Source organism: Bison bison, unplaced genomic scaffold (assembly GCF_000754665.1).
Source record: "Bison bison bison isolate TAMUID 2011002044 unplaced genomic scaffold, Bison_UMD1.0 scf7180017864235, whole genome shotgun sequence".
NCBI lineage: Eukaryota > Metazoa > Chordata > Mammalia > Artiodactyla > Bovidae > Bison > Bison bison.
The window spans coordinates 2,215,665-2,243,198 of NW_011494807.1; the positions used below are offsets into that span (position 1 = coordinate 2,215,665).

The 27,534-nt window shown below is 35.2% G+C and overlaps 1 protein-coding gene across 1 annotated transcript in view; it reads left to right on the forward strand.

The window, feature by feature from the left end:
• Nucleotides 1-27,534, forward strand: part of SRFBP1 (serum response factor binding protein 1) — a 61,996-nt gene that overhangs the window by 3,976 nt on the left and 30,486 nt on the right. Inside the window, exons 2-3 of the mRNA XM_010846284.1 lie at nt 9,074-9,162; nt 10,177-10,249. Of these exons, the coding sequence (XP_010844586.1) occupies nt 9,074-9,162; nt 10,177-10,249 (162 nt within the window). The remainder of the gene's footprint in view (nt 1-9,073; nt 9,163-10,176; nt 10,250-27,534) is intronic.

Sequence of the window (27,534 nt, forward strand, 5' to 3'; positions counted from 1 at the left end):
CCTTCATCCTCACTATCCAAATCCAAGCTATATCTCCCAGCAGAACTACTGTCATTGCCTCCCAACTACTTGACCCATCTTCTAATCTCATCTCTGTAGTACAGATGGAGTGTGATCTTAAAAACATGCATAATCATGTGTTTTCTTGCTTAAAACTGATGTGGTGGCTTCCTGTTGCTTTTGGTCAAGACCAATCTAAAGAAGGCCAATCTCTCCACTATTACACCACACCCCTCACCTGCCTCAGGCACTGTACTTAAGCCACACTGGCTTTCCTCCTTGTCAGTCATAGCCCTACCATGTGCATAGATGGTATTCCTTTTATCCATAGCTCCTTCTCCTCTCAGTACATTCTATACTTCTTTGTTGCTTTATCAGGGAAATGGTTCTTGACTTCCATTTGCTCCTTTTGTGAGCTTTTGTAGCACTATTTACTTCATTTTAGCATTTGTAAGAATTGCTTAATATGAGGGGCATGTGAACATGAGAGATTTCTTATGCCCTCTACCTGACTAAATTTTTGCTCACCATCATATCCGCAGTGCCTGTGTGTTGACTGAGTAACTTGAGACATCGTTTTTTTGATCCTTGATAACTGAATAATTAGGTCTCCAATAACTGAGATTCAGGAAGATTTCAGGGATCATATAACTGCCTGAAATTATGTGCAATTTGTTGTGCTTATTATGCCTGTCTCTGGGGGGCAGAGGTTATAGTCTTTTCTTTTAAAAACTTATATGGCCAGCTAATTTACAGTATATTTAATTTCCCAGAATGTCTTTTGTAAAAATAAAAGCCTGACTGCAGACACAACTATTATCTTATGCGAACTTTCAAAGTGTTCAGCCCTAATTCTTTTTTTTTTCCCCAGTTGTTTTCCAAGGCTGACAGCTAACAGTTACAGAACACTTCCTGACTCTAGGTTCTTAAAATACATGTAGTCTTCTGAAAGAATGTAAGCTCCTACCTTTACTTTTAAAAAAAATAAAATAATCACTTTTTACTTAATCTTATGATTATTTGTTGCATATTTTATCTTCAAAAGTACTCATGTGGACTTTGAAGAGAGAATATTTAACTGATTTATTATAGTAGCTTCCCTAATCTCTAACATAGTTCCTTGTGTATGGATAATAATAGGTACTATATACTTACTGGGCAGATAAAAGTATGAATAGCTCAACTTGAATCACTTAATGTTCAAATGAGGGGGAGAAATCTGCTAAGTGTAAACTTCTTTCTCCCTTACCATTAGAACCAGAAAAGGGATGTATAATTGAAAACAATAGTGCCAAGGCATTTACTGGATAAAGAATTTGCGAATCTAGAGCTGGATTTTCTCTAGTCATCTGTTTCTTTAGGCTGCAATGATATATAAAAATGAGAATTAGAAAGTGAAACATTCTAATATGGTAAAACTTTAATTCCATAGGAGGACCAAGGGCTTCTATATGAAACTGACATTATTTTATTCTTGATAGCAGATTATCAAGGAGTCTATTTAAAAATTGCTTTCCATGTCCTTTAAGATAGTAGAAACTAAAATGCCAGAGAACAAGCTGATTTGCAAAGGCTTATTGTCAAAAACTAATTTTGTATATGTTTTTGAAGTTGCAAAGCTCCAGTTTCATAATTAAATATGTGATAACTTTTTAAATAATTCTTTACTGAAATACTAAACTAGGTTCAGTATAAGAGAATCATTTTCTGTTCAGTTCTTTAACAGTTCTAGGAAATTAGGCTAGGTGGCAGCATATACTCAGTCATGATTAAGTTGTAGACAATCACCAAGCACGCTAGAATTTTTAAATTGTTGCTCATCAGAAATAAAAGATATAATTCAGTAATAAGATACCATCCAATTGGTCAAATTAGAAGTCCTCTGTATAAAACTGTAGTTAATGTTATTAACTATGAAATAGTGTAAATGTATGGAAAAATGATACAAAAAATATCCTTGTAATCTACTTCCTATATTTAGCAAATATCAGTATGTTGTCATATCATAATGCTTGATTCCACCTACCTTCCTTTCCACATTAGAAGTAAACATTACTTATTCTCTGTGTTTTCTCATATGTATTTTATAGTTTTTGTAACATATACCCATATACATAACCAGTGTATAGTATTACACTTTACATGTGTGATATCATACTGTATAAATGCAGTTACCATACTATGCATTATTCTAAAAGTTACTTTTTCACCCAACAGTATTTTCAGAGTTTATCCATAATACATATAGATCCCTCCGTTGATCTAAAATAGTACATTGCTTATGCTTTGTTTATATCCGATATTTTCTCTCTTATGCAACATTTTGTAAGAATGCCACATTGAGTAGTCTTGTGTGTAGCCTTCTTCTATAGCTGGAGGTATGTCTTCTGGACAGATTCCTGGAAGTGGGATTTTGTTAGATAATGCCAGTTTCCCCCAGGAGTATACCAATTTGCATTCCGACCAGCAGTGCATGAGTGCCTGCTCAAAGTCTCACAAGCAGAATGTGTTATATTCTTTTGTATTTGCTAGTCTGACAGGTGAAAAATGAAAGTGAAAGTTGCTGAGTCGTGTCTGACTCTTTGTGACGACGTGGAGTATACAATCCGTGGAATTCTCCAGGTCAGAATACTGAAATGGGTAGCCTTTCCTTTCTCCAGGGAATCTTCCCAACCCAGGGATTGAACCCAGGTCTCCCGCATTGCTGGTGAATTCTTACTAGCTGAGCCATAAGGGAAGCCCAAGAATACTGGAGTGGGTAGCCTATCCCTTCTGCAGCAGATCTTCCTGACCCAGGAATTGAACCAGGGTCTCCTGCATCGCAGGTGGATTCTTTACCAACTGAGCTATTGGGGAAGCCCTAAGTAATGAGTAAAAAGAAGTTTTAATGTGTCTTACAAAACAGAGGAATACTCAGATTTTTCTTGGCACTGCAAGCTTCTCCAGACCAGCTGGAACTTTGAATAATTGTTTTCTAATAACCATGTGTTTGTGTTATAAATTAATTCATATATTATGTAAACAAAGCATAAGCAGTGTACTATATTTTAGATCAATGCAAGACATCTATATGTATTATGGATACACTTTGAAAATAGTGTTAGGTGAAAAAGTAACTTGTAGAATGATACATATTATGATACTGCATTTATACAGTATGATATGTGGGCTTCCCTGGTGGCTCAGACAGATAAGCGTCTGCCTTCAACGAGGGAGACCTGGGTTTGATCCCTGGGTCAGGAAGATCCCCTTGAGAAGGAAATGGCAACCCACTCCAGTACTCTTGCCTGGAAAATCCCATGGACAGAGGAGCCTGGTAGGCTACAGCCCATGGGGGAGACAGTCCATGGGGTTGCAAAGAGTCAGACACGACTGAGTGACTTCACTAATTCATATATGTAGCAAAGTTACTACATTACCAAAAGAGGTTGGCTAATTGACAGACTAGCAGATAGCCAACTAGGCATAATTTCAAAGTAACATTTACATTTACCACAGCAAGGGTTTTAGTTGCATGATTCAGTGTTGGGCTGTGATAAGATCTGTCCCCATAATTGAGTTATTCCTGTCTAAATTGGAGTTCCCAAGGCTCTGAGCTGGGGAACTTTTCTCTGGAATCTTCTTGATTCAGATACTGCCAGCTTTTGCTCTTTGTGGTTCCCTTTCCTGTGTTTATATTGAGTCTTGCCCATATGTTCACTTGGTCTTTCTCCGAGCAAGTATATTAGCTTTTCATTTAATTATCATAATTTTTCTACTATCTTCATAAGAGTTGATCCAGGTTTACATTACTGTGTTCAGGTTTCACCGGGTTAACTGAGGGCATCTCTGTGCCCAGGTTCTAGGTGATACGTGTGTTTTGTGAGTACGTGTGTTTTGTGTACGTGTGTTGTGAGTGTACGTGTGTTGTGAGTACGTGTGTTTTGTGAGTACGTGTGTTTTGTGTGGATGTGGATGTTTGTGTCTTAACTCTTCTTGTGCCCTTGCGGTTACTGAATGCATTCTTTTGCAGCTTAGAAGCACTCAGTGTGGCCTTACCAGTCCTGGTAATGATGCACTACAGAGTTTTGTCCTTCAGTTTTTGACTTCACACTCTTCTACTTCTTTTTCATTGTGTCTCTTTCCTGTCAGCACATTTCATTATTATTCCTGTTTTGTTCTTTCTCACTTTATTTCTCTTTCCTTCTTTTCCTCCCAAACAGTGTTATACTCTTTTCACATTTGTAACAATCACAGTTATGTTTGCTTTTGGTTAAAGAATTCACCAAAGTGTGTTGCCCTTAAGCAGTACATTGGCCTTCTGACAGTACTGGGTGTCTAAGGACTGTTTGTTGATGTCTGGGATATCTGTCAACCAGCTTCATAATTTCTGGGTGACAAATGAATTGGCAGCCTTTTAAATTCTAAGTAAAGGGCTACTGGTAGCTGTTTGTCAGTTGTGCAAAAATAAATTTAAATGCTTGGAGAAAGCTAAGTGTTTGAGACAAATAGTATGAGGAAAATAAAAGTAATAATTCCATTTTTATATGAAGTGAATATATGTATTTTTTTAGTATACTAAACTTACCAAATAACTGAAAATTTTAATAGGCTAAAAAAGCATTTTTTGGCATTGGCATGAAACTAAGCACATGAAGCATTCCCTTTGCTTTTCAGAATTCCCTTATGCAGTAATGACAAACATAGTGCTTCTTAAATTGGATTTTTAAAATTGGAGTCTAGCTTTCCCATGATTGGAATGTAACTGAGGACCAGTTCTGCTTCCTGCAGTTTATTAGTTAAGTTTGGTTAACAGCAGTTAGCAAATGGATAATCTTCTCCTGCACCTGCAGGGTACAGCGGTTGGAAACATTTGTTAATATATTTTAATGCATAATTTATCACTTGCTATTCATTTTGTGAATGACCTGACTTTCAGAAGTGGATCATAATCTACTATTAGGCTGCTTATGAAATGTAGCAGTTCATTTTGCACTTAAACCTCATCTCAGTGGCTTTTTGTTTATGCAAGTATGTTTTTTTTTTTTTCCTAAATAGATCTAACTTTGAAACAAATTCTAAAGAGGTTAATATAGACAGTGGAAATCTGATTATATTCTGTTAAAATATTACTGTTTAGAAACAGTGAATGATCACGGGAGCACTGCTCCTTTTCTGTTCATTTACTTAACAAATATTTATTGAACATGTGTTGTGTCATCTGCTATGCTCACTGTTAAGATACAATGTTGAATAAAACCAGATATTTTACTTTCATGGAATTTATAGCCTAGTGGGAGAAAGACACATTAAGCATTATCAGATTAAAAGTAAAGTATTAAAATAAGGGTCAAGGTAATTCTATAAGCACTTTTTGACCCTCTGAGGGAGGCCAGGAGACACTTTAGTGAGAAATGACAATTAGGCCAAATCAGATAAGATGTTAACAAGCTAACATGAGGAGAAAGAGTACTCCTAACAGAGAAGACGGCAGATGTAAAGATTGGTGGTAGTTGTAAGCATGGTGAGAATGGACTAAAAGATGGCGCTTGTGGCCATCCTAAGAACAGTTGAAACCACTGAACTGAAGAGAGATAAGTAAAGGTGTTACATCAGATCTAAGTGTTAAAAAATGTATTCTGATTGAGTTGTGGATAACTGATTGGAGAAGGACAATATTGAGAAACTAGTTGGCAGTAACTCAGCCGAGAGAGCCAAGAGAGTCAAGATAGAAGGAAAAATGGTACAATTTGGCAGATAATTAGGAAATAAAATTATTAGGACTTAGTAATAGATTCATTGTGAGGGATTTAGAAAAGAAAGTTAGGTTTATAATTGAAAAAATTGTTCTATTCCCTTAAATATGAAAGACCAAAAAAGAGATCCAGTTGGGAGTGAAAGCATGGGTTCAGTGTGAGTTGGAGATGTTTTTAAGCATACTTGAAATGTTAAGTAGGCAGTTACACATTTAGGTCTGGAGCTAAAGTGGAGATCTCAGCTAATTGTAGAAATTTTTGAGTCATCTTTCTTTGGTGGCAAATTAAAACTGTATATACACATAAGATCACTTAGGGCTAAAAAATATATCTTGAAAGGAAGAGCTGGCCTAATCAGTTCAAGACTGATTAGATGTGTATGTGTCTCCAAAGAAGACGAAGATGAAGTGGCTAGAGAGGAAGAAGGAAAACCAAAATAAATATTCTGGTATACAAGCCAAAGGGGAGTATTTTAAGAAGGAGAAAGTATTCATCAGTATCAAATGCTGCTGAAATTTCAAGCAAAATAAGTCTGAAAAATTCCTGTTGGCTTCAGGGACTTTTAGAAGTCATTGGTGTCTTTGTGACAGCATTTAGTAGACTGGTGGAAAGGGAAATTAAACTGGAATTGTATGGCATGCATATATGGAGTGATCTGTTTGAACATCTCTAAAAAACCTGACTCTGGGGCGGTTGAAGAGAGATGATGCTTCCTGTAAACTTTGTAGTGAGGTTGTTTTGTTTCTGTTTTTTAAGAAAATGACTCAAACATGATCAAAAATCAGTGTGGACAAAGGGTGGGGACGGATGTGGGGGATGAATTGGAAAATTGGAATTGACATAGATAAACTACCATGTGTAAAATAGATAGCTCATGGAAACCTGTTGTGTAGCACAGGGAGCTCAGTTCAGTGCTCTGTGGTGACCCAGATGGGTGGAATGCGGGGAGGGAGCTCCAAAAGGAAAGGGAAATATATATATACACATGTAACTGACTCACTTTGTTGTACACCACTAACACAGCATTGTAAAGCAACTGTACCCCAGTTTTTTAAAAATGAGTGAGAAACATCCATTTAAGAGATTGACAATGCTAGAGTAAATGCATAGTTTGCAGTAAGCATTCTAGGAAGGCAGAAAAGGATGAGATCCAAAATACAGTTAGAAGATTAACCTCAGAAAAGTTTAGTAATATTTCTTATATTGTAACTTTATTAAGTGCTTCCCAGGTGGCTCAGTGGTAAAGAATCTGCCTGCCAGTGCAGAAGCCACAGGAGACATGGGCTTAATCCCTGGGTTGGGAATTGGAGGAGGAAATGACAACCCACTCCAGTATTATTGTCTGGAAAATCCCATGAACAGAGGAGCCTGGCGGGCTTATAGCCTTTGGGTCACAAAGAGTTGGATATGATTGAGCATGCACATGACTTTATTAATAGAGGGGATGGGTGATGCAAGTAAATTTACATTCATAATAGTAGAAAGATGATGATTCCCATCTGATGTTTATTTTCTTCATGAAATTGAGAAGGAGAGGAAGAGAACGGTTAGATGTTTTAGGAAAGCAGGCACAGATTTAGAATAATGATTGTAAAGTGAATTGACCAAAGTATGTATTTATGTATGATAAGAAGAGTAAGGACTCATTCGAGGTTAATTATGATAGATATCTAGTAGATAGAATATCTCAGATGTTTCATGGCTCTTGGGGTACTGTGATAAAGAACTCAGAATATTGTTTTTATCCAGGATACACTAGCCAGAGGCATGAGTATAATATATTGGCAAGTGTAGGTTATGTACCTAAACTAGATAAGAGAAGGAAATTGAAAAGGACTAATCATTTGAGGAAAAGTAATAGGGGTCAGTGAACTGGTGGTTCCAGTGAAATCGTTACACCTTTGTGGTGGCTGGGGTTGAACATGCAAGCTGAAAGCAGTTTTGATCTCAGTGTATAGAATTTAAATTGATGGTTTTAGAAATTGAATAATCATGAACAATGACAGGGACTACAGTGTGACCATGAAAGTGGGTGGCTGTGATGGAACAGATTAAGCCATTAGAAAGGAGGAAATCAAGGAATGAGGCTATAATATTGGGTAGATTATTCAAGTGGACACCTTAATAATTCTGGGACATCTGCATCACCCAGAATAATGGCAAAACTTATGGTGGAGAGAAATTGTGGGTTGGTCACCCATATTGTCAATGAATAAGGGGATGAATGATATTAATGAAGGGTAAAAAAGTAACAGCTAAATACAAGAGCCTTGTAAAAACAGAATGATGTTACTACTGTTACTTTGGCAAGAAGACTTTGAGAATTGTACATGCCAGACACTCTTGCTTGCAAGGCACAGAATACATTATGTAAGTATTGCAAGCGCCCTGCCCTTTGGGAGGTTATAGAAAAAGACCGCTTTATGAGCAATAGTGACAGTGCGGTGGTAGGCGCTGCCTACAGGTATAGTGGCAACTCCAGGGAGAGGATGACTCTCCTACTGAAGAAGTCGTTGAAGATTTCACAGGAATGATACATCCAGACTGAATTTCATGTAGTTCTTAAAGTGGAGAATGGGATGAAGGACATTACAGGAGGAATTATATATGTATGCCTCTTAACAATGATGGAGAAAACAGGAACTCAGAATGGTAGCATCCCATTGCACTAATAACATGTAGTTGTTTATCATTAGAATAGTTCTTTCTCTTGGCCAACAGTTTTTTGTTTTTTGGCTTTTTTGATTCTTAGAGCTCAGCATTGTTCTCTAATGGAGTAATTTAAAGTGTCTGTGTGTGCCTGCATGGTGTCTGCCCTCTTGTTTTTCAAGTTATGCTTCAAATGATTTGTTAAATATAAATTAAAGGGATGTGCTAAAAATAAGTAAAATAAAATCACTTTCATGCATTTGCTTTTGTTAATACAAATGCTCATTCAGTAAATTAAATTCCTACAGTTTTTAGGTGAAGCTTTGTTTTAAACCACAAGGATTTAGAGATAAATATGATGGTCTCTGATCTCAGTGAGTTCACAGTTTATTGTGTGCCAAACCCAACAAGATATAAGTGTAATTTAAAACACTAGCCACTGGGAATGCTGTGTTTTGTGTTTTAAATCATGAGATGTTTCTCGTAAGTCCTCATACACTTGTTTAGAATGTTGATTTATTTCTTATTCCTTCACTGTTACAAAAGAAGTTAGATTTCATCAAGCTATAAATACAGTTAAACGAAACTCTGCCGAAGTGGCAGGCATATTCTGCATTATTAGTATGCACTATAAGGTATATTCTCTCTTAAATTAAGACCCTCTCTAATTTTGGCTTTATTCCTTGAAGGTTGTGAAGATGAGAAAAGAAGTGAAGAGAATCCGAGTTTTGGTTATCCGAAAACTTGTCAGGAGTGTTGGCAGACTGAAGTCAAAAAAGTTAGTCATTTAATGTTATGGTCCTGTGACTAACAAAATGTCGAAAGTTGTTTTTGTTCAGTATTTACAAAATTTGAGGGTGGGGCCTAGAGGAGTAATTAAATTTCTTACTCTTACAGCACTTTGTTTTATATGTGGATAGATCTTGAGTGAGATAAAATGTGCTGTGTCAGCATGTGCTTACATAGTTCAGACCATATTCACTTAAGACATAGGATAAATTCTGTTTTCAAAACTCTTCTTTTGGCTTTGTCAAACTGAAAAGTCTTTGAAGTTATTTATATTTTTTATGTTATTAGAAGTTATTCTTTTAAGATGTTTTTCATATAGGTTAGCAAATCAAGTGATACTCTGAATCAATTATGAAGATTTTATATCACTGTATTCCTTGAATTGCTGATTAATTTGAAATCTTTAGTCCCTTTTGGAAGTATTTGTCAAAACGTTATGTTCCATTTAATTTTTTTGAAAAAATAATGTTTTATATTTTTGGTATCACTAGTATGAGAACAAAAGTATGTTATTTATACTTCTTATGCTTTAAAGCATGAATACTTACAGAGTCTTCAAACATGTTTTGTTTCTGGTTAATTTCTTATTTTTGTGTGTGTGTTTCATAAGGTAGCTCTCCTCTGATACAATTATATATTTAATTTCTTTAGGTATTTATTTAATTCCAGAAAACAAATTTTCATTTAATTGTATCTAAGCTTATCGCTTACATGAAATGCAATGTGCTGTTAATTGACTGGAAAGTGTTATTTGGCTTTCCTATTAAGGAATTAGAAGACAAGCTATCAGTGATAATAGTCATTAATATAATGCCAAAATCTTGGGTTTGTTGATGGAGTTGGAGTGTGTTTTGGATGGGGGAAAGGGCAGTGCAGAATGACAGAATGCTTGTTATTTAGAGATTATTAAGCTTTTCCAAAAGAAATGGAGGACTTTTTATTATGATACTAGTCTAAAATACATGCTTTTTTCTGGCTATGTATTATAATGTGTCTTTTGCAGGGGTAGTGAAGATGCATTGTTAAAAAACCAAAGACGAGCACAACGATTGCTCGAAGAAATTCGTGCCATGAAGGTAAGAACTTATGCGGAATTGTGTATATGTGTGTTTCCATGTCTCCTGTCAGCTGCATTTTGTGTATGTGTGTTCGGTGTTATTTATTGAATATAACTGTGAGTTGGCTAAGGCTTGTTTGTGTGGATCTGTTTGGTGAAGAATGTAGCACTACATTTAGAAAATTAGATTTGTTTGCATTATTTTATGTTTTTTACTTAAGTTGTTAAAGTACTAGATTAATTTGAGTCAAAACTGCCAGATTAAACTCTTCTATATTTAATAATGCTTCATACCTAAGGTTTTTATTTTTACTAAAAGTTTAGGCATGAAGTCTAAGTTAAGTTCCTGTTGTTTGGTAATGTGGATGGTGATATTGATGGCTGACATCATGCTTTGCCTATTGCCAGCTCAATAAATTTTTGTGTGGTGGCATCACCATTTTATTCAGCTCTGTAGTAACTTGAAATAAAATTAGTATTGGACCAAAATGATCCGTATTTTCGTTTCTTTCAGCCAGACTCTTCTCTAGCATAATTTTTAGGTCTTCTCGCTGTTCTTTGTGGAAACTTTCATTTACCAAATGACATACTATTAAATGTCTGGAAGACTGTTTTATTGAAGAACTTAAAAACAACATTTAGTACCAGCAATTACCTTAATTGCAGGGTCATTTTGCATGTATGTTTGACTATTATATTTTGGTAGAACTTCTAAGTTTTGAGATAGATAAAAAAGCAAGAGAAATCTCTAACAATATTTTAATTGAGTTAGATTATCAAAACTTCTCACTGTTTTTTTCCTTTTGAAAGGATGATAAAGTGTCCTATAGGACAAAGTTACCATAGTTAATCTGAATAGAAACAGATGTAGGACATGATTCTTTGGTGTGAGGTATGGTTTTTGTGGCTTTTTCCCCTCAATTTGTATTGTTTTTCACAGGACCCTAAAATTCATGGCATCCATTTGATATGTCATAAGTTTTAATACTCTTACTGTCCAGCCATTCATTCAAAATACTCTATATTTGACTCTTAATTATTATTTGTTTCACTTTGTTTTATACATCATTTAGACTTTTTTTCCCATAAAATTCCTATGAGAAATAAAATCTTTAGAGATTTTTGAGGATAACACTAAGGTAAGAAGTTATGATTTGTGCTGTTGTCTTTCACTTTCTCTTAACCAAGCTCCTTACTAAATTACATTCCTTACCTAAACTTTTCCCTGTAATTTCTTCTGAATAGTCATTTTTGTAGTCCTAAATTATTCAGAGGCTTTGAGCTACTATATAATTGGTGATTTTATTTTACTGTGGAAAGGATGGATTATATACAGTAAACCTCTGTGCATTGTATCAGGAGTTTAGAAACAAAAGATATTCATTAATCTTTAAACTACATGCCTTCCATAACTCAATAGTGAATTTAATTTAGTTAATTAGGGACAAAGTTGTCCTATTTGATCTATATGTGAAACTTGTTTTCTGTAATTCTTAAACCTCATCAGCAGTAGAAAATCAGACTTACTGATAAAGTTCATAGGTTTTTAAGATTACTGTCATGATTATAGTTTTTGTTTGTTTCTGTTTTTCCTTGTGTTTATAAAAGACCACTATGGAATTGTTGCCTCATAGAAAGCTAAAATTCACTGCCTGATATAGTCCTTGAATTCATAAAATTAATAGTATATATATTTCTTGAGTCAATATCAGTGGTTAGGGTAGTTTAATTTGGATACTCTACCTTCAACTTTCACAGTGCTGTTTAAAAAATGGATTAAATCTAAATATAAAAACTAGAAAAAGAGTAAGTCTATATGTTTGCTTTCCTTGCATGTCAAATTTCATTCTTCAGTTATGGTTCTTTTACAAAATTGGTCTACTTTTCTTTCTAAAAGAAGCACATACATAAAACATTTTTAAATTGAAAGATCATTTGTAATTTCTTAAGGGAATGTTTTATCGTGTACATGGGAGTATCAAAGAAATAGTCACAAAACAGAAAGCTCACAGTCTCAATTAACTTTGAAGAAAAAACCTTTTCTTACTCATTTTTCCACATGAATTTTTTCCTCGGCTCATATACCACTACATTTTTATGGTCTTGTCCTATACTTGCTTTCTATGATAATAGGGTATTTTGTTGCAAGAGGACTTCCTTAAGAAGAAAACCTGAGATATTTTTAGAAATAAGAGTTTGTTTTTTTTGGTCAAGGAAAAAAATTGCCTGGTCTTTATGATACTATAAAATGATAGATTCCAGTTTTATAGCCTTTAATGTATGAATGTGAAAGAAATCTTGCTGCCTTTTCTAATAGTATTCACACTTTTAACTTTGATTCTGGTATATATACACTGGCTTCTGAAACAGTTCTTTTCTCTTTGGATATTAAGGTAGCTTTTTGACTTAAATTTCTAGGTTGTTTAGCTAGAGAAGGAGACAGTAAAATTAAAGCATAGGATGAAATTAATAAAAATGTACAAGAAATCTTTCTTCTCAATAATAAGGGTTAAATAACTAGCTTTTATTCTTTACTATGTGCCAGGCACTGTATTGTGTGTTTTATATTCACGATCTCATGAGGTAGATATCATTATCTCCATCTTACAGAGTAAGAAACAGGCTTAGAGAAGTTCAGCAGCTTGTTCTCAGTCAAATAGTTGTTAGGTAATGATCTAGTTGTAACTAACTATAAAGTTGATAGTGTTAGCCATTTCACTATGCTCCTTCATTAAAATGAGAACTTCAGAAATATATGTAGACTCTATCTCCTAAAGATTGGATGAGTTAGTTGCTCAGTGGTGTCTGACTCGTTGCAACCCCATAAACTATAGCCCACCAGGCTCTTGTGTCATGGGATTTCCCAGGGGAGAATACTGGAGTGAGTTGCCATTTCCTCCTCTAAGGGATCTTCCTGACCCAGGGATTGAACCTGAGTCTCCTGCATTGGTAGGCAGATTCTTTACCATACCATCTAAGCCACCAGTAAAGAGGTAATATAATAAACATGAAGCTTTCTCTCTAAGGAAAAAAGGTCCAAAGATGTGTGATGAGTTTTCAGATTCTTTATTTCCTCACAGCTAAATATACCCAGTTAACTTTTTTTTCTTCACTTCTCTGAGGCCATTAATTTTCTTTATGCTAAGTATTCGTATACAATGAAAATTTATATGTGAGATCCTGCTCTGTCTGCTACTCTTCTCTGTGTTAAAACTCTTTCACCTTTTGTTCCATTCTTTTTCTGTTTTTGCATGTTTCAATCTCTTATTAAAAGCATCCTTTGCACTTTATCAGCTGTTAGAATTGCTTTGTCTTGTGCTCCATCATGGCCTGTTTCTAAGTTATATGCAACTTATACCTAGATTTTCAACTACACATTAAACTCCATCTTCTACCTTTCCCTGAGTTTCTTCCTGGTAAGAAAAGTGAACAGATGGCAAGGCGGCTGTTTTAATTCTTCTCTCTCTGATTTGTAAAAATACACCTTTTTGCAATTTTTTTCTTTTTGTTTGTATTTCCCTCTAACTTTTTGGAAAATATTTCAAAACTAAAGGAAAATTGTAATGTTACGGTGTAATAATAATAATACATTGTATCACATACATGTTTATCCCTTACTGGCAATGGTGAGTTCCAAACACTTGGTTTAGATGTTGTCTGACAGATTCCTCCCTTTTAAAGGCTCCTTTTTCTGTTTTAGCATTTGTTAAGTCATCTGTAAAATGGTAACTTTGAGATTATGTGAATATCCTGTGGTCTTTTCACCCAGTGACTGATGTTCTGTGACTGAATCAGTTACCAGTTTTTTTGTTTCTGTTTCTGTGCTGGGATTTTTTTTTTTTTTAATTTATCTCATAAGATTTTAATCCATTGAAGGGATTTTCTTCTTTTTTGGCATCATGGTGCTGCTGCTGCTACTGCTAAGTCACTTCAGTCGTGTCCGACTCTGTGCGACCCCACAGACGGCAGCCCACCAGGCTCCCCCGTCCCTGGGATTCTCTAGGCAAGAACACTGGAGTGGGTTGCCATTTTCTTCTCCAGTACATGACAGTGAAAAGTGAAAGTGAAGACGCTCAGTCATATCCGACTCTTAGCAGCCCCATGGACTGCAGCCCACCAGGCTCCTCTGTCCATAAGATTTTCCAGGCAAGAGTACTGGAGTGGGTTGCCATTGCCTTCTCCTTTTAGCATCATAGGAAAGGGATAATAGCCATTTTTGCTTTCAGAGAGGAAAAGATGGTTGTTTTTGTTGGTTCTTCATCTGCTGAGTAATTTGAGGGGGTTTTTGTTTTGTTTTTGGCTGCACTGTGCAGCATGCTGCAGTATCTATTTCCTTGTCAGAGATCAAACCCATGCCCCTTGCCAGTGCAAGCATGGAGTCCTAACCACTGGACTGCCAGGGAAGTACCATATGCTGGATAATTTTGCATTGTACTCTGAACTTTACGAAGATTAAATGATAGAGATTCAGGGTTTGGTTATTCTTCTCCAGTGAACGGTGGCTTTTTGGAGTAGGCTTTTATTTCAAACTGTGGCTCAGCTGGTAAAGATTCTGCCTGCCATGCAAAAGACCTGGGTTCAATCCCTGGGTTGCAAAGATCCCCTGGAGAAGGGAAAGGCTGCCCTTTCCAGTATTCTGGCCTGGAGAATTCCATGGACTGTATAATCCATGGGGTCGCAGAGTTGGACATGACTGAGCGACTTTCACTTGAATTTCAAACAGTGTTTCTTGGATAGCACTTTTAGCTTCAGTTCGGATCTTTTGCCTTTTGGTGAGATGAACTGAATCTGTTTCTTTGATGAGTTGTTCAAGTTTCAGAACCCCTTGTATGGTTCCGTCTCTTCTGGGTTTCCCCTACTCTCTGAGCGGGTAATGTACCTAGGCTTCACATGGGTTCCATGTGTTCCTTGGCCACTGCTTCTGAACCATGAAGAATGCAGTTAGTTTTAGGTTACATTCTTAAGAGGTTGTGACTTATTTGTACAGCTTTCCATCTGTATTCGTAGTGCGCTTTGACACTGCATCAGACTCTGCCTTCTTGCATTTACTCTGCTTTACCTTCAGAGAAGGTTTTTTGTAGTGTGCCCAGTTTTCATTTTTGCTTTACTTTGTTTTTTGAAGGAAGGGCTAATCATGTTATCTGCTAGTACCTTGGTCTGTCATTCCCAGAAATGGAAGTAGCCAAAGTTCAAAGTAATTATAAATTGCTAGAGAAGAGGACTGAGCACCCCACAACACTGAGAGTTTAGATCTTAGAGAGACAGAATAAATAGACTGAGAAAGTGTAGATAGTGAAGGAGAAAGAGAACCAAGAGAGTATGGTATCTAGGAAACCAAGTGAAGAAACTGTCTCAAGAGAACAGAGTGATGAACTAAGTGTTTATATTGTTGTTCTTGTTTTCAAAATTAGCAATATTATTTGTAAAGTGTAAACTCACCTATTAGATCCTAATCACTAATGAATTTTTCAAGTTGTCTCAATTCTAGAGTCTAGAATACCTTGCAGAATTGTGCTGATAGAACCAGAAGGGGTTTTGTTCTTGCTCATGTCATCCTAAGCATGCCTTCTATTCTTCCCCTTCCCTATCTTGATTGTTTCTGTAAAATGATATTAAAATCTCAAAAGTTTGAAATGTTTCCACATTCATATTTTCTTCCTTTATGTCTGAAACCTAGAAGCTGCAAACACTGGTCCAAGTATGAAAGAGGCATAATGTTTCTGTTTCTTGTGTGGTTTCCATACTTGAGCATAACCCACATTATGGTCTTCTATAGTTACAGGTTCAGCACTATGACCTGTAAGTCTCTTATAAATCTGTACTTTTTATTTAGATTATTTTTCTCTAATGCATTGTAGAAATCAAGTAATAAATAATTTTTTAAACCTTTAGGTAACTTTAAAGATCCTCAATAAAAATTGTCAACTTAGGATAGTGTGTTTTTGTTTGTTGGTTTTAATGTTAATTATCAGAAACCAAAGAATGAATAGGCTGTTCATTTTATAGTCAGCTTAACCAGCACTCCTAAGACCATTTAACTTCTAATTCAGTTTTGTTTTTTTTAAGGGAGAACTTTTATTGCTTCTGAAGGCAGAGCAGGATGCCCTGATTTAATATCCTTCTGTACTCAGCTTGTGACATTTGAAATGATAAACAGGAAGTCATAGTGGTATTTTAAAAGGGCAAGGGACCAGTATATACCGCTCTCCTCACACTCATACAACATCATTTAGTAACAGATCATCACATTGGAATTCCAGTTTGCTTTCTTGGCATGTGGATCCTGCAGCTTGAAGCCAGTATTTTGAATAGTTTATATTCCTGAAATCCTTAGCAGTGTTGCATTTTTTAATATGTAGGAGTCATGGTTTTCATTGTAAGCTGCTTTGATATTAAAGATGTTATGTCAAGTCTGTGGTGGCCTTAAAGTATTTTTGTGTTTTAAATAAGAGCAGTTGTAGCAAATAAAAGTGGTATCCATTCCCTGCTTTTTAACCTCCTTGCTTTTATTTGAAAACGAAAAGGTGCAGGTCCTTGTTGGTAAAATTGACGAAGTACTGTTACCACTTACTGAGTCATGTACACTTAATTTTAAAATGAAAAACTTACTTTGGAATTGCTTCAGTCCAGTTAAGCCTAGTTCAAAGGCTACTTACTTAGTGTGTAAACAGGATTTAGGGGTAGGAAGGAAGGAGTATCATATGAGTTTTTTTTCCCCCAAAATGTATATTGTTTTTTCTGTTTTGTTTTGATTTGATTTTTTAAGTTTTGTAATTTTGGAAATTTGAACTTACAACCTTGACATGACGTTCCAACTAACTGTGAAAGTACCCAAAGCCCCTTTCAACTATTAATTTTTAAAAATTTGGACAACCAATACTACTGTCCTAATTCCAATATGGAATAATGCAGTGATTGAGAAAAGGAGCAAATATTACAGCATTGTTGGAAATACCCAGTGGAAGACAAAGGGCCCAAGAGAAAAGCAGCAATAAGAATAGTAAGTAACTGTTCTTTTAATGAGGTTTTCTTTCTATTCATCTGGGATATCACCTGAATTTTGGGTTAAATGGAGACAGATTATTTTTAAACATTTAAATTCCTTACTTTGAACATATATTTTATGTTGCTAGATTTCTATTGTGATGGAAGCTCTCTCTATATTTTTTTCTATGTTAGAATACCTCGTGTTAGTGGCTTGCTGTTCAATCAGTATTTTGTGACAAGAGAAAATTTTTCTTGCCTGTGAAGTATTTTATTTTTTTCTCTACCTGCCACTAAATTATGTAAACTATGTAGTCTTCCAAGAAACAAAAATAATCCCGAGTAGTAATTAATTCAATTAAAAATGTTTTTTTAGCAATTTGCATTGAAAATATATATTTCTCTTTTATTCTCCCCTTCTATAAAAACTAAACTCCTTAAAAGGCATTTTAATTTTATATATGAGTGAGGTTGAGAGAGAAATTCTCACTTTTTAAAATTCTTGATTTTCGTTGAAACTTGGTATATTAAAATATAGTAGAACTTAATGAGTTTTGGTTGTAGTGAATCAGTAACTATAGTTTTCTGCTGTTCATCACAATCTAAGATAGCATCCTAGTTTATTAATGATCATATATCTTTAAGACCCATGAAATTTGCAACCAGAAAAGAAGAAAGTATAAAGAAAAAAAAACAATTAGGAATTTACAGTACAGCTGTTATAAATTCCATATTGTATACTCAGGTTGGTTAAATGTCTTTTAAATTAGAGCCTATTATATGTGTAGATTAATAGATTTCTGCTGTCAGGGAACACATTGTTCTCTGGGGAAAAAGCATGTTAGTCTCTATAATATATGCCATACCCTGTTATAGTCAAAAAGTTGTAAGAACCTAGTGAAAGGATCAATTTATTTAATTACTTTTAGGACTTAGGGAAGATCTTACAGAATTGTGGTACTGAGTTGGAACCTGAAGAATAAGTATGATTCTGTTTTCAAAAAGGTAGACTAGATAAATAGAGCACAAGAACAATGTATACAGATCTGCAAGTACCTCCAAGTTATGATAAGGTCTTTGAAAATTATGGAAGAGAAAAGATTGCTTTTAGCTAGTAATTAATTGAGGAATGTTTCTTGGGAAAGTTTAATTTAAAAATTACTGATCTTTCAAACTGATGTGATTTCCTTGATAGTATTTAATTGAATCCCAATTAGACAGCAAGGACAGTGTTTCATGTAACAACTTCATATCCAAGACTTACATATTATTTATAGCACTGTGAAGCTCAATTTCAGATATAAGGATACTGCTCATAAATAGCTTAGTAATTTTAGTTATTATTTAGCACTTGCTCTATGTCATATTTTCTGCTACAATCTACATGTATTATTTGTAATCTTATTAACTCATAAAGGTTCCTGTTTAACCCCATTTTAATGAGGTGGAAACTGGGGATTTAAGTGTTAATTGCTTTGCTCAGAGTTTTTCAGTCTATGTCTATCTATATCAATAACCTGTGTTCTTAACACTCTACTAACCTAACCTCTCTTAAGATTTAAGTACAAAAAAAAAACAAACAAACAAACAAAAAAAGAATTAAGTACACAGTTTTTTTTATCAAGATTGATAAAGGTATGATAAATGTGCTTTTGCATTGTGTTTTTAATAGAAAAGTAAAAATACTGGTGAAATACTGTATCATCATTGCTCCTTTGAGTTGAAAAATAGTATTCATTTTTAATTTGGTATAATTAGAATAGTTGGGACTTCCTAAAGATACAGAATGTCTTGTTATCCATAAAGGCTTTTGTGTGTAAATTTAATATTTATAAATAATGCCTGGAAGCTAAATACCAAAATAATCAATTCCCTTGGGATTATGTACTGATAACAGTGATTATATTTCAAAAAAGTTTTATTCCTTACTCAGTTTGGCACTGTATTTCCCTTGTGGCTCAGCTGGTAAAGAATCTGCCCGCAATGCGGAAGACCTGGGTTCGATCCCTGGGTTGCAAAGATCCCCTGGAGAAGGGGAAGGCTACCCACTCCAGTATTCTGGCCTGGAGAATTCCATGGACTGTAGCAGTAGTCCATAGTCCATGGGGTCGCAAAGAGTCGGACATGACTGAGCAACTTTCACTTTCACTTTAAAAACATACTTGAATGTAACATCCTATTGATACAGGTTCCTTAAACTATTAACACTTAGAAATATAATTAAGAAATGAGTATGTATTTTGTTATCATATATGCCCTTGGAAAAGTTTGCTTCAAATTTGAAGGTTCTAGAGAAAATACTTTGAAGGAATTAGAACTTGTAATAACAAATAATGTGACTTTCTAAAGACTTTGAAAGATTGTTCCTTATTCTTTCAGTTAAAGATTGCTGTCTTTCTTAATACATGCCTATTACCCTTTTAGAACATCCCTATATCTAAGTCATAATTCTAAAATTACAGAGAAAGACTGCCTCAGGCACCTAATACAATTTCCCTAACAATTTCCCGCCTTTTGATGCATTTTCTAGGTGCTACACTGTGGGGAATATTTGCTATGATCTTATATAATTATTCATTAAATCTGAGGTTTTGTTTGTTTCTTCGTTTCCTTAGCTCTTTGTTGTTGGGTTAAGAAATCTAAAGTTGCAAAGATATATAGATTAAAAAAAATTCAGGAGTAAAGTACATTTATTATATTCATACCAAGCTATAATTTATCCTCTTTTTGACATACTTACTAAATAATAAAAAATAATACCTATATATTATCTCACCTTCTCTAATTGTTCTTATTCTCAACATGTTATTCTAAATATGGTGTTTAAGTATTTTGTTTACTCCCTATAAATTTGCCACAAAATAATGCCCGTTTAAACAAATGTTTGGATTCCACTCAAAAATGGTTAACTTTTATCCCCAAAGCCAGCCATTTTGTTAGAAAAGAATCTCTAGAATGAAAAAATCTGTTTACTCTGACTTATTTTAGAATGCAGAAGTGTTCTGTGTAGAGTCTCTGGGTTGATAGAATTACTCTTATCTCATTCTCTCTGCCTGCCTCTTTGAACATGACAGAAGTGAGTCATTTTATGTGCCAAGAACAGTTTAGATCAGGGGAAAGAAGGATAAAAATGTCCTATTCTGTTTTCTAAAAAGTGTTCTATTGTGAGAGAGAAGGTGGTTTGAGAGTTTCATTTGACTAAATTATTTGATGATGTTTATGCCTAGTTACTATTTTTAAGTGAAATGCAAATGTTTGGACGGTCAAATTGTACAAGTTGTTTTTAGCACACTGAAATTGTAATTATTTTTGTGTCTAATTATTTTCATATCTTGAACATAATTTATAGTTGAAAGATGAATTCTGTTTTTAAAATACAAAACTTCAGCTTTAAACATGAGTGAAAGTCAAGATGGAAGTAAAGTCAGGCAGTATAATAGTCCTTTATCTGCACATTTCCCAAGACCCTCAGTAGATGCCTAAAGTGGAAGATGGTATCCAATCCTATGGACTTCCCTGCTGCCTAGTATGGTAAAGAATCTGCCTGCAGTGCAGGAGACCCAGATTTGATCCCTGTGTTGTGGAGATCCTTTGGAGAAGGGAGCAGCTATCCACTCCAGTAATCTTGCTTGGAAAATTTCACGGACAGAGGAGCCTGGCGGGCTGCAGTCCACGGTGTTGCAAAGAGTTGGACATGACTGAGTGACTAACAGTTTCAAACCAATCCTATAAATATTGCGTTGTTTCCTAAATGTAAATACCTGCAGTAAAGTTTAGTTTACAGATTAGGCACAGTAAGAGATTAATAGTAACTAATAATAAAATGGAACAACTTTAACAGTAGACTGTAATAAAAGTTATGTGAATGTTGATCTCTCTCCTTTATCAACCTCTTCAACTCTGCCAAAAATGTGGCAGAGGCTTCTTGATTGGCAAATGCAGCTTTCCAGTAATTTTTACAATTTTCAGTCTAAACCTGTTACTGAATCTGTGTAATCGTCCCTTACTTGCAGTGAAGCTAGTGTCACCTGTTTCAGTAAGTCTCTGGCTGTGGTCTTCCTGTAGGCTCAGGGCTTTCTGGTGCAGCCCACGGCCATGACTTGAAATGTGTTTTGTGTTCCTGTTGTCCATCAACAAATTTAATACCTTTTCCATTTTAACTAGGCACTTATCCATGATTTTTGCAGTTTGAGGCTCAGCAGCAAAACTAGCTTGAATTTCTTTTTTTTTTTTCCGTGATAATTTCATGGATGGAAAATTTGTTCTTACTGTGGCTCTTACCAACCTCAATATAGGATTTATTATTATTATTATTTTCAAGAACTTTCATGTTTTCACTTAAAGAAAGCACTTTACTGCTTCTCTTTAGCATATCCAAATTGCCAGTGTCACTGCTCCGAGGCTCTGTGATACCTCAGCACTCAGTCTGATAGGAATGGCTTCTGAATGACTAATGAGCATGAAACCTGGACAAACAGATGATTGATGTACCAGGCAGGACAGATCAGAATGGCACAAGATTTCATCACCCTACTCGAGTGATGGCTCATCATTTAAAATTTATGAATTGTTTATTTCTGGAATTTTTTATTTTTGAACTGCCGTTTACTGTGGGTAACTGAAACCGCAGAAACCAAAACCACAGATAAGGGGAGAGTACTGTACTATTAGTATATTAGTATAATATACTTTATATATTATATAAAGATCAGTAGAGTACTGATCTTTAGTATATTCTTTAGTAATGCTTTGAACTGGCTGCCAGCAAAAACCTGAAATTGGTAAAATTTTCTAATAGTAAACCTACTTTGTTTTGTTATATCATTCTCATAATAATCAACCTAAGTTAGCTTTTCCTGTTGTCTACCAGACCAGATCTAATTCCTTGTGGGTATTTAAAGGTTTTTATCAGTTGGTCTCTCTCTTCCTGATCATTTTTGTCTGCATATTACGGTTGGCGTTGTATCTCCTCCACATACTTTGTACATTATCCTGTTTTTAAGTTTCATGGGCTTTATTTGATAACAAGGCAGAATTCACCAACTCTTACATGCTCTTTACAAAACTAGAGTGAATCATTTTCACAGCCTTCACCATCCTCTGTAACAGTGGTTTTACTGGAGGAGGCAGGGGATAAATGCACAAAGATTCATGCCTGGCATGTATATCATAATGGATGGGAGGTTTGGCCAATTTGAGAAAGGTTCCCAGTAATTTGAGTATCTTTTTATTTTCCCACCATTGAGAGCTACAACACTGAGGAGAAATTGCCCTGCTACTTCATCTTCATATGTATAGTTCTTAAGTGATAGTTTTTAACAGTCTGTATTTTAGTGTATCTTCCCTTGTGTTATGTCAGGTCATTTGCATGTTATTTTAAAAACTATGCTCTTTCTGGTTATTTGTATTTTTAAACAGCGCCTGATATTTTGCACAATAGTAACATGTTTCAGATATTAATAACAGATCTATTACAGATAGATATTTGAAGAGGTAATAGCAAAGCGCACATCTATTATAAACAGATATTTGAAGAGGTAATAGCAAAGCACATATCTATTATAAACAGATATTTGAAGAGGTAATAACAAAGCGCCATTAAATTTTTCTAATCAAAAGGAAGATAGATCTCTATCAAAGTTGTTTGGTATGTTTTGTTTCTTTTTCTTATTTTCTATCTAATGCTAATGTTTGAGATTTTATTGTTGAAGAATTTTGGATTTAAGAATTTGAATTTCAGTAGTTTTTTGAACTAAAATCAACAGTAAGTTGGTAACTTTTAAAATGCAGAAGGGTGTAATTCTAACAGTGAAGAAGAATAAACCATTTACATTATTTCCTGAAATTTTTAACAAGTTGGATTGATACTGTTTTTGTACCATTAACTAATTTGTGTCCTTGAGTCTGTTTCTTCACCTTAAAATTTGAAATAATTCCTGTCTGAACTATTTGCTGTAGGGATTAAATAAAATATGCCACATCAATGTTCCTAGTATGGTACTCTTTCAATTTTTCAAGATTTTGAATCTCTGTAGTCTTTTACTCCATATAATTTGCATGGATGAAATATTATTTGAGATAGCCATTGTCTTCAATACCATTTTTTTAAAGGTAGGCCAAAACTATTCAACGACAGAGTTCCTGAACCAGAGGTCTTTTGGAGACGTAGCATACCACACAGTCCATCATCATTGTCCATGTTGCATTATGACTTTAGACTAGTGCAGAAATCATTCTCATTCTTTTACTTTGTACTGTAGGATCCAAAAATGAAAGTTTTACCTGGTATGTTTAGAACTGTACTTTGCCTGAAGAGTTTGCACATTTTTATAATGACTTCAGAACCTTCCAGATGGCCAAAGCACTTTATTTCAGCTCAACAAAAATGTACTAGGTCTGTACTTTGTATGCCAAATACTGTACTAATTTACAGGTATATAGAAATCAGTATGGCATTTGCCCTTGAGAAACTTGGAGTCTGATGAGCGACATGGACATGTAAACAGTTTCAGTCCAGTGTATTGAATACAATACATCTACTGGTAGATGTCTTGGAGGAGCACCACTTAGTACTGCTTTGAGGACTCAAGAGAAACTTCCTGCCAGGTTCAATGCACGATACTGGATGCTTGGGGCTAGTGCACTGGGACAACCCAGAGGGATGGTATGGGGAGGGAGGAGGGTTCAGGATGGGGAGCACATGTATACCTGTGGTGGATTCATTTTGATATTTGGCAAAACTAATACAATTATGTAAAGTTTAAAAATAAAATTAAAAAAAAAAAAGTGACTGTAACTTCACAGGTTACAGAATGGACACTTAAATTTATATGCCTTTATTGTGCTTGTTTTGAAAATTTGTAAAGGAAGTACTTGTAAGATCAAGAGTTATAAAGTTTTTAGATTATTTTACAAGTTTGCCTAAATGAAATTATGTTATCTGTGATAGTGATTTAGATTCACATCTCAGTGTAGTCATGGATAAAAATTAATGGGGTCTTTTGTTTTTAACTTAGAAAATTGAAAAATAACAAATGTGAAGGAAAGACATAGTTCTAAGTGTACTCTCTTGTAGTTCCTTCAGCTCCTGAGCAGAAGCAGGGTTTACTAGCAGGTCTGGCATATATTATACCCAATACTGAGATAATAGATACTTAGTTTAGCAATTTATAATGCCTAATGGGTAAAAATAACTTCAGTATCTATTCTGTTAACAAGTATTTCTGAACATTTACCAAATGACATGCCCTTTTCTAGGTGCTTAAAAGACACCTGATGCTCCTCAAGTAAGAGGAGTGCTGAGGTCTGCTCATTAGATTTAGCAGTGTGGAGATTGGTGAAAACAAAAATGAGATTGATGGGGATAATCGTGCTAAAAGTCTGCTTGCAGTGGCTTTAAGAGAAAAAGAGAAAAATTGGCAAGTGTTATGATTAGGGTGGCTATATGACTAGATTTCCCTGGTGTTCTGGTAATCATCACTTGTCCCAGCATTATTTTTAATAGAGCCTCATTTCACTCTCAGATGGGTACTGGTTTAAACAGCTACTTATATGGTCAGTGTGGTTATGATTCTTTGCTGTCATTATTCTTTTGACACCCAAATTTGACCAGTAGTATCCTTTCTAAGCTACCTTTTATGAGTTTTTAAGAGAACCCAATTTTCTTTCCTGGCGTAACAGAACGTTGCATGGATTATACTTTTTTCTGCCTTAGATTCTATTCAGCCATGTCTCTAAGAAGCCTTGCTTCATTTCAGTGACACTCAGAAACAAAGAGTTGAAACATTAATAGATCTTGATTGGGGAGAAAGCGTGAGAAAGCCAGGTGACTGATAAGAGAAAGGCATTTTGCAATAAAAATTGTTAAAGCACGCAGCAAAGATACTGGGGTGGGAGAATAGGAAACTTATTCAGGGAATTCTATGTAAAGCTGAATGAATGCATATAAGACTTATGGGAAAAGAGTATTATAGTGTTAGAAGGAGGCACCGAGACCAGATAATGAAAGGATTTCAACACCAGAATAAAGGTTTTGGGCTTCTTTCTGTATTCAAGACAGTGACATAATGGTCCTTGGAATTACTGGTTGTGGAGGCAGGAAACTCAGTTACGTTATTATAACCCACACAATCCATAATGAAGTTCTGATTCTGTGGGTACAATAATGGTAATCCAAAGGAGGAACTAAATTCAACAGACACCACAGCAGAGTAGTGGAAAGGGGGATGGGAGCATAGCAGAGGCGTGACGAGGAGGCCCGCAGTATCAGATGACTCTGAGCTGTCTAACCTGAGTAGCAGAGGCTGGAGATGCCATTAAATGCTGTAGATAACACAGGGATAGGTGAAGGACAAAGACAGAGATGTTTTATTTGGAAAAATCCCTTGGCGATATGGTGACAGAGTATAACCTTATTGAAGTTCCATCTGGTACTGTATTTAGGAGACAGTAGAACAGTATATAGGAAATAGGGTTTTTGTTGTCACTGAAGGGTAACCATAATGACATTCCCATCTGTGGAAAAGCATGAATTTGGATGTCAATAGCTCTCTCACGAGTTATTTCAGGTTCTTTATTTCAGAGAAATGCATTTATTGCTTCATTTCCAAATAGACAAAAAATACCTCCAAGAATCCAGACTTTTCTTGGCACCTTGTAAGTCCCTGGTATTAGAGATTAACCCCTCGTAATCTAAAATATCATGTTCCAGTTTTAATCACATTTTGGAAAGTACAAACATGTTTTATATTTTATTACATTAAAAGCCCAACCTTAATGAGAGTCTCTTGGAATTAAAAGCATCAGCTTGATTAATGCCTTCAAGTTATTTTTCGTCTTAGTGTCCCTCCCCACAGCCTGATACAGAATAGTTTGGTTGCAAACATACTTTGCCCACTCAGCCAGAGACAACATCACACTAGTTTTATGTTTAGTTATGACTCGGTATATTCATTTGTTCAAACAAAAGCCTTTGGAGAGAAAAAAAGACAAGGAGATAGCCAAATAATCAAAATTTGAGATTAGCTAATTCCCACCGAGTTTGCTGCATAGCATCTGGCACTGTAGAATAAGGAACTGAAATGTTCTGCTGGGTCTGGTTATTAGTGAATGGCTATCTTTAATGTGGGAAACTTGAGCAATGTTAGTTTAAATTAATGAGTTTCTTAAACTTTATTGGCTTCTCATTTTCTCTTTTTAAAATTGAATGGTTGAGGGTGCCCAAGGTTGAATGATTCACTGGAAGGATTCACAGGACTCAGGAAAAAAAAAACAAAAAGCAACTTTTATACTCAGAATAACAGTTTATTTATATTCAAGGATACAGATTAAAATCAGCAAAAGAAAAAGGCCCCTAAGGGAAGTCTAGGAAAAATCAGACATAAGCCTGTAGATGCCCTCAGCCAGTATAGTATGGTTGCATGGACACACTCCTAGCAGAGATGTATGCCAACACTTGCAAAGTGTTGCCTACCAGGGAAGCTCACTTGAGCCTTGGTGTCAGGGGTTTTATTGGGAGCCAGTCACAGAGACATGAATCACCTGCATGACTCCTCCCTACTACGCAAACTCCAACTCCCCAGAGTGAAGACATAGTCACCATAAATCACATTACTAGGGTAAACTACCTGATCAGCTTGGTAAGCCTGTGGCCAAGGGCTCAGAACTTAATTCCTAGGAACTGGCCAAAGGCCAGTCCTGAAGAAGTTAGGCCTTCTCAGGAATGTGCAGTTGGAGCAGCCCACGCCTGCTGACTTTAACCCTTTCCTGCACAGGTGTAGAATTATGTGATAGCTGAAGTCCCTAATAATTATGATGTTTTATGAACAGATTAGTAACTCATATATTGTAGTTAATGTTTTATTTCATCTTTAAGAAGGCTTAGATAATCATAACTATTTGAAACTTGAAATAAAAGAAGTTATGCTGATGCTAGAAAACAAAGCTGAATTGAATGTCGAAAAACAAAAGAATGTGTGTCTTATACAAGTCAACACAAGCCCTGCTCACTAATGAATAAGCTTACAAGTCGGAAGATGAACATAAAGGAAATTAAGGAAGTGAACATTAAGGAAGTCTATGGAGGAAAAAATTACTTAAGCCCAGTTTCAGAAGCTTAAGTTCACTTAGCATTTGATTAGCAAATTATTGATATTTTTAATTTCTCTGGCACTTATGATAAATTTAAACATCTTTTTTTAGTGAAAAAATTTTGCAGCATTTTTGTACAGTTGTGTAAAATTGCTCAAGTTTTACTTGTCTTGTTTAATGTTAGTCTCTCACTCATTTTAAACTTGTTTAGTGAAGTATTCAATATTTAAC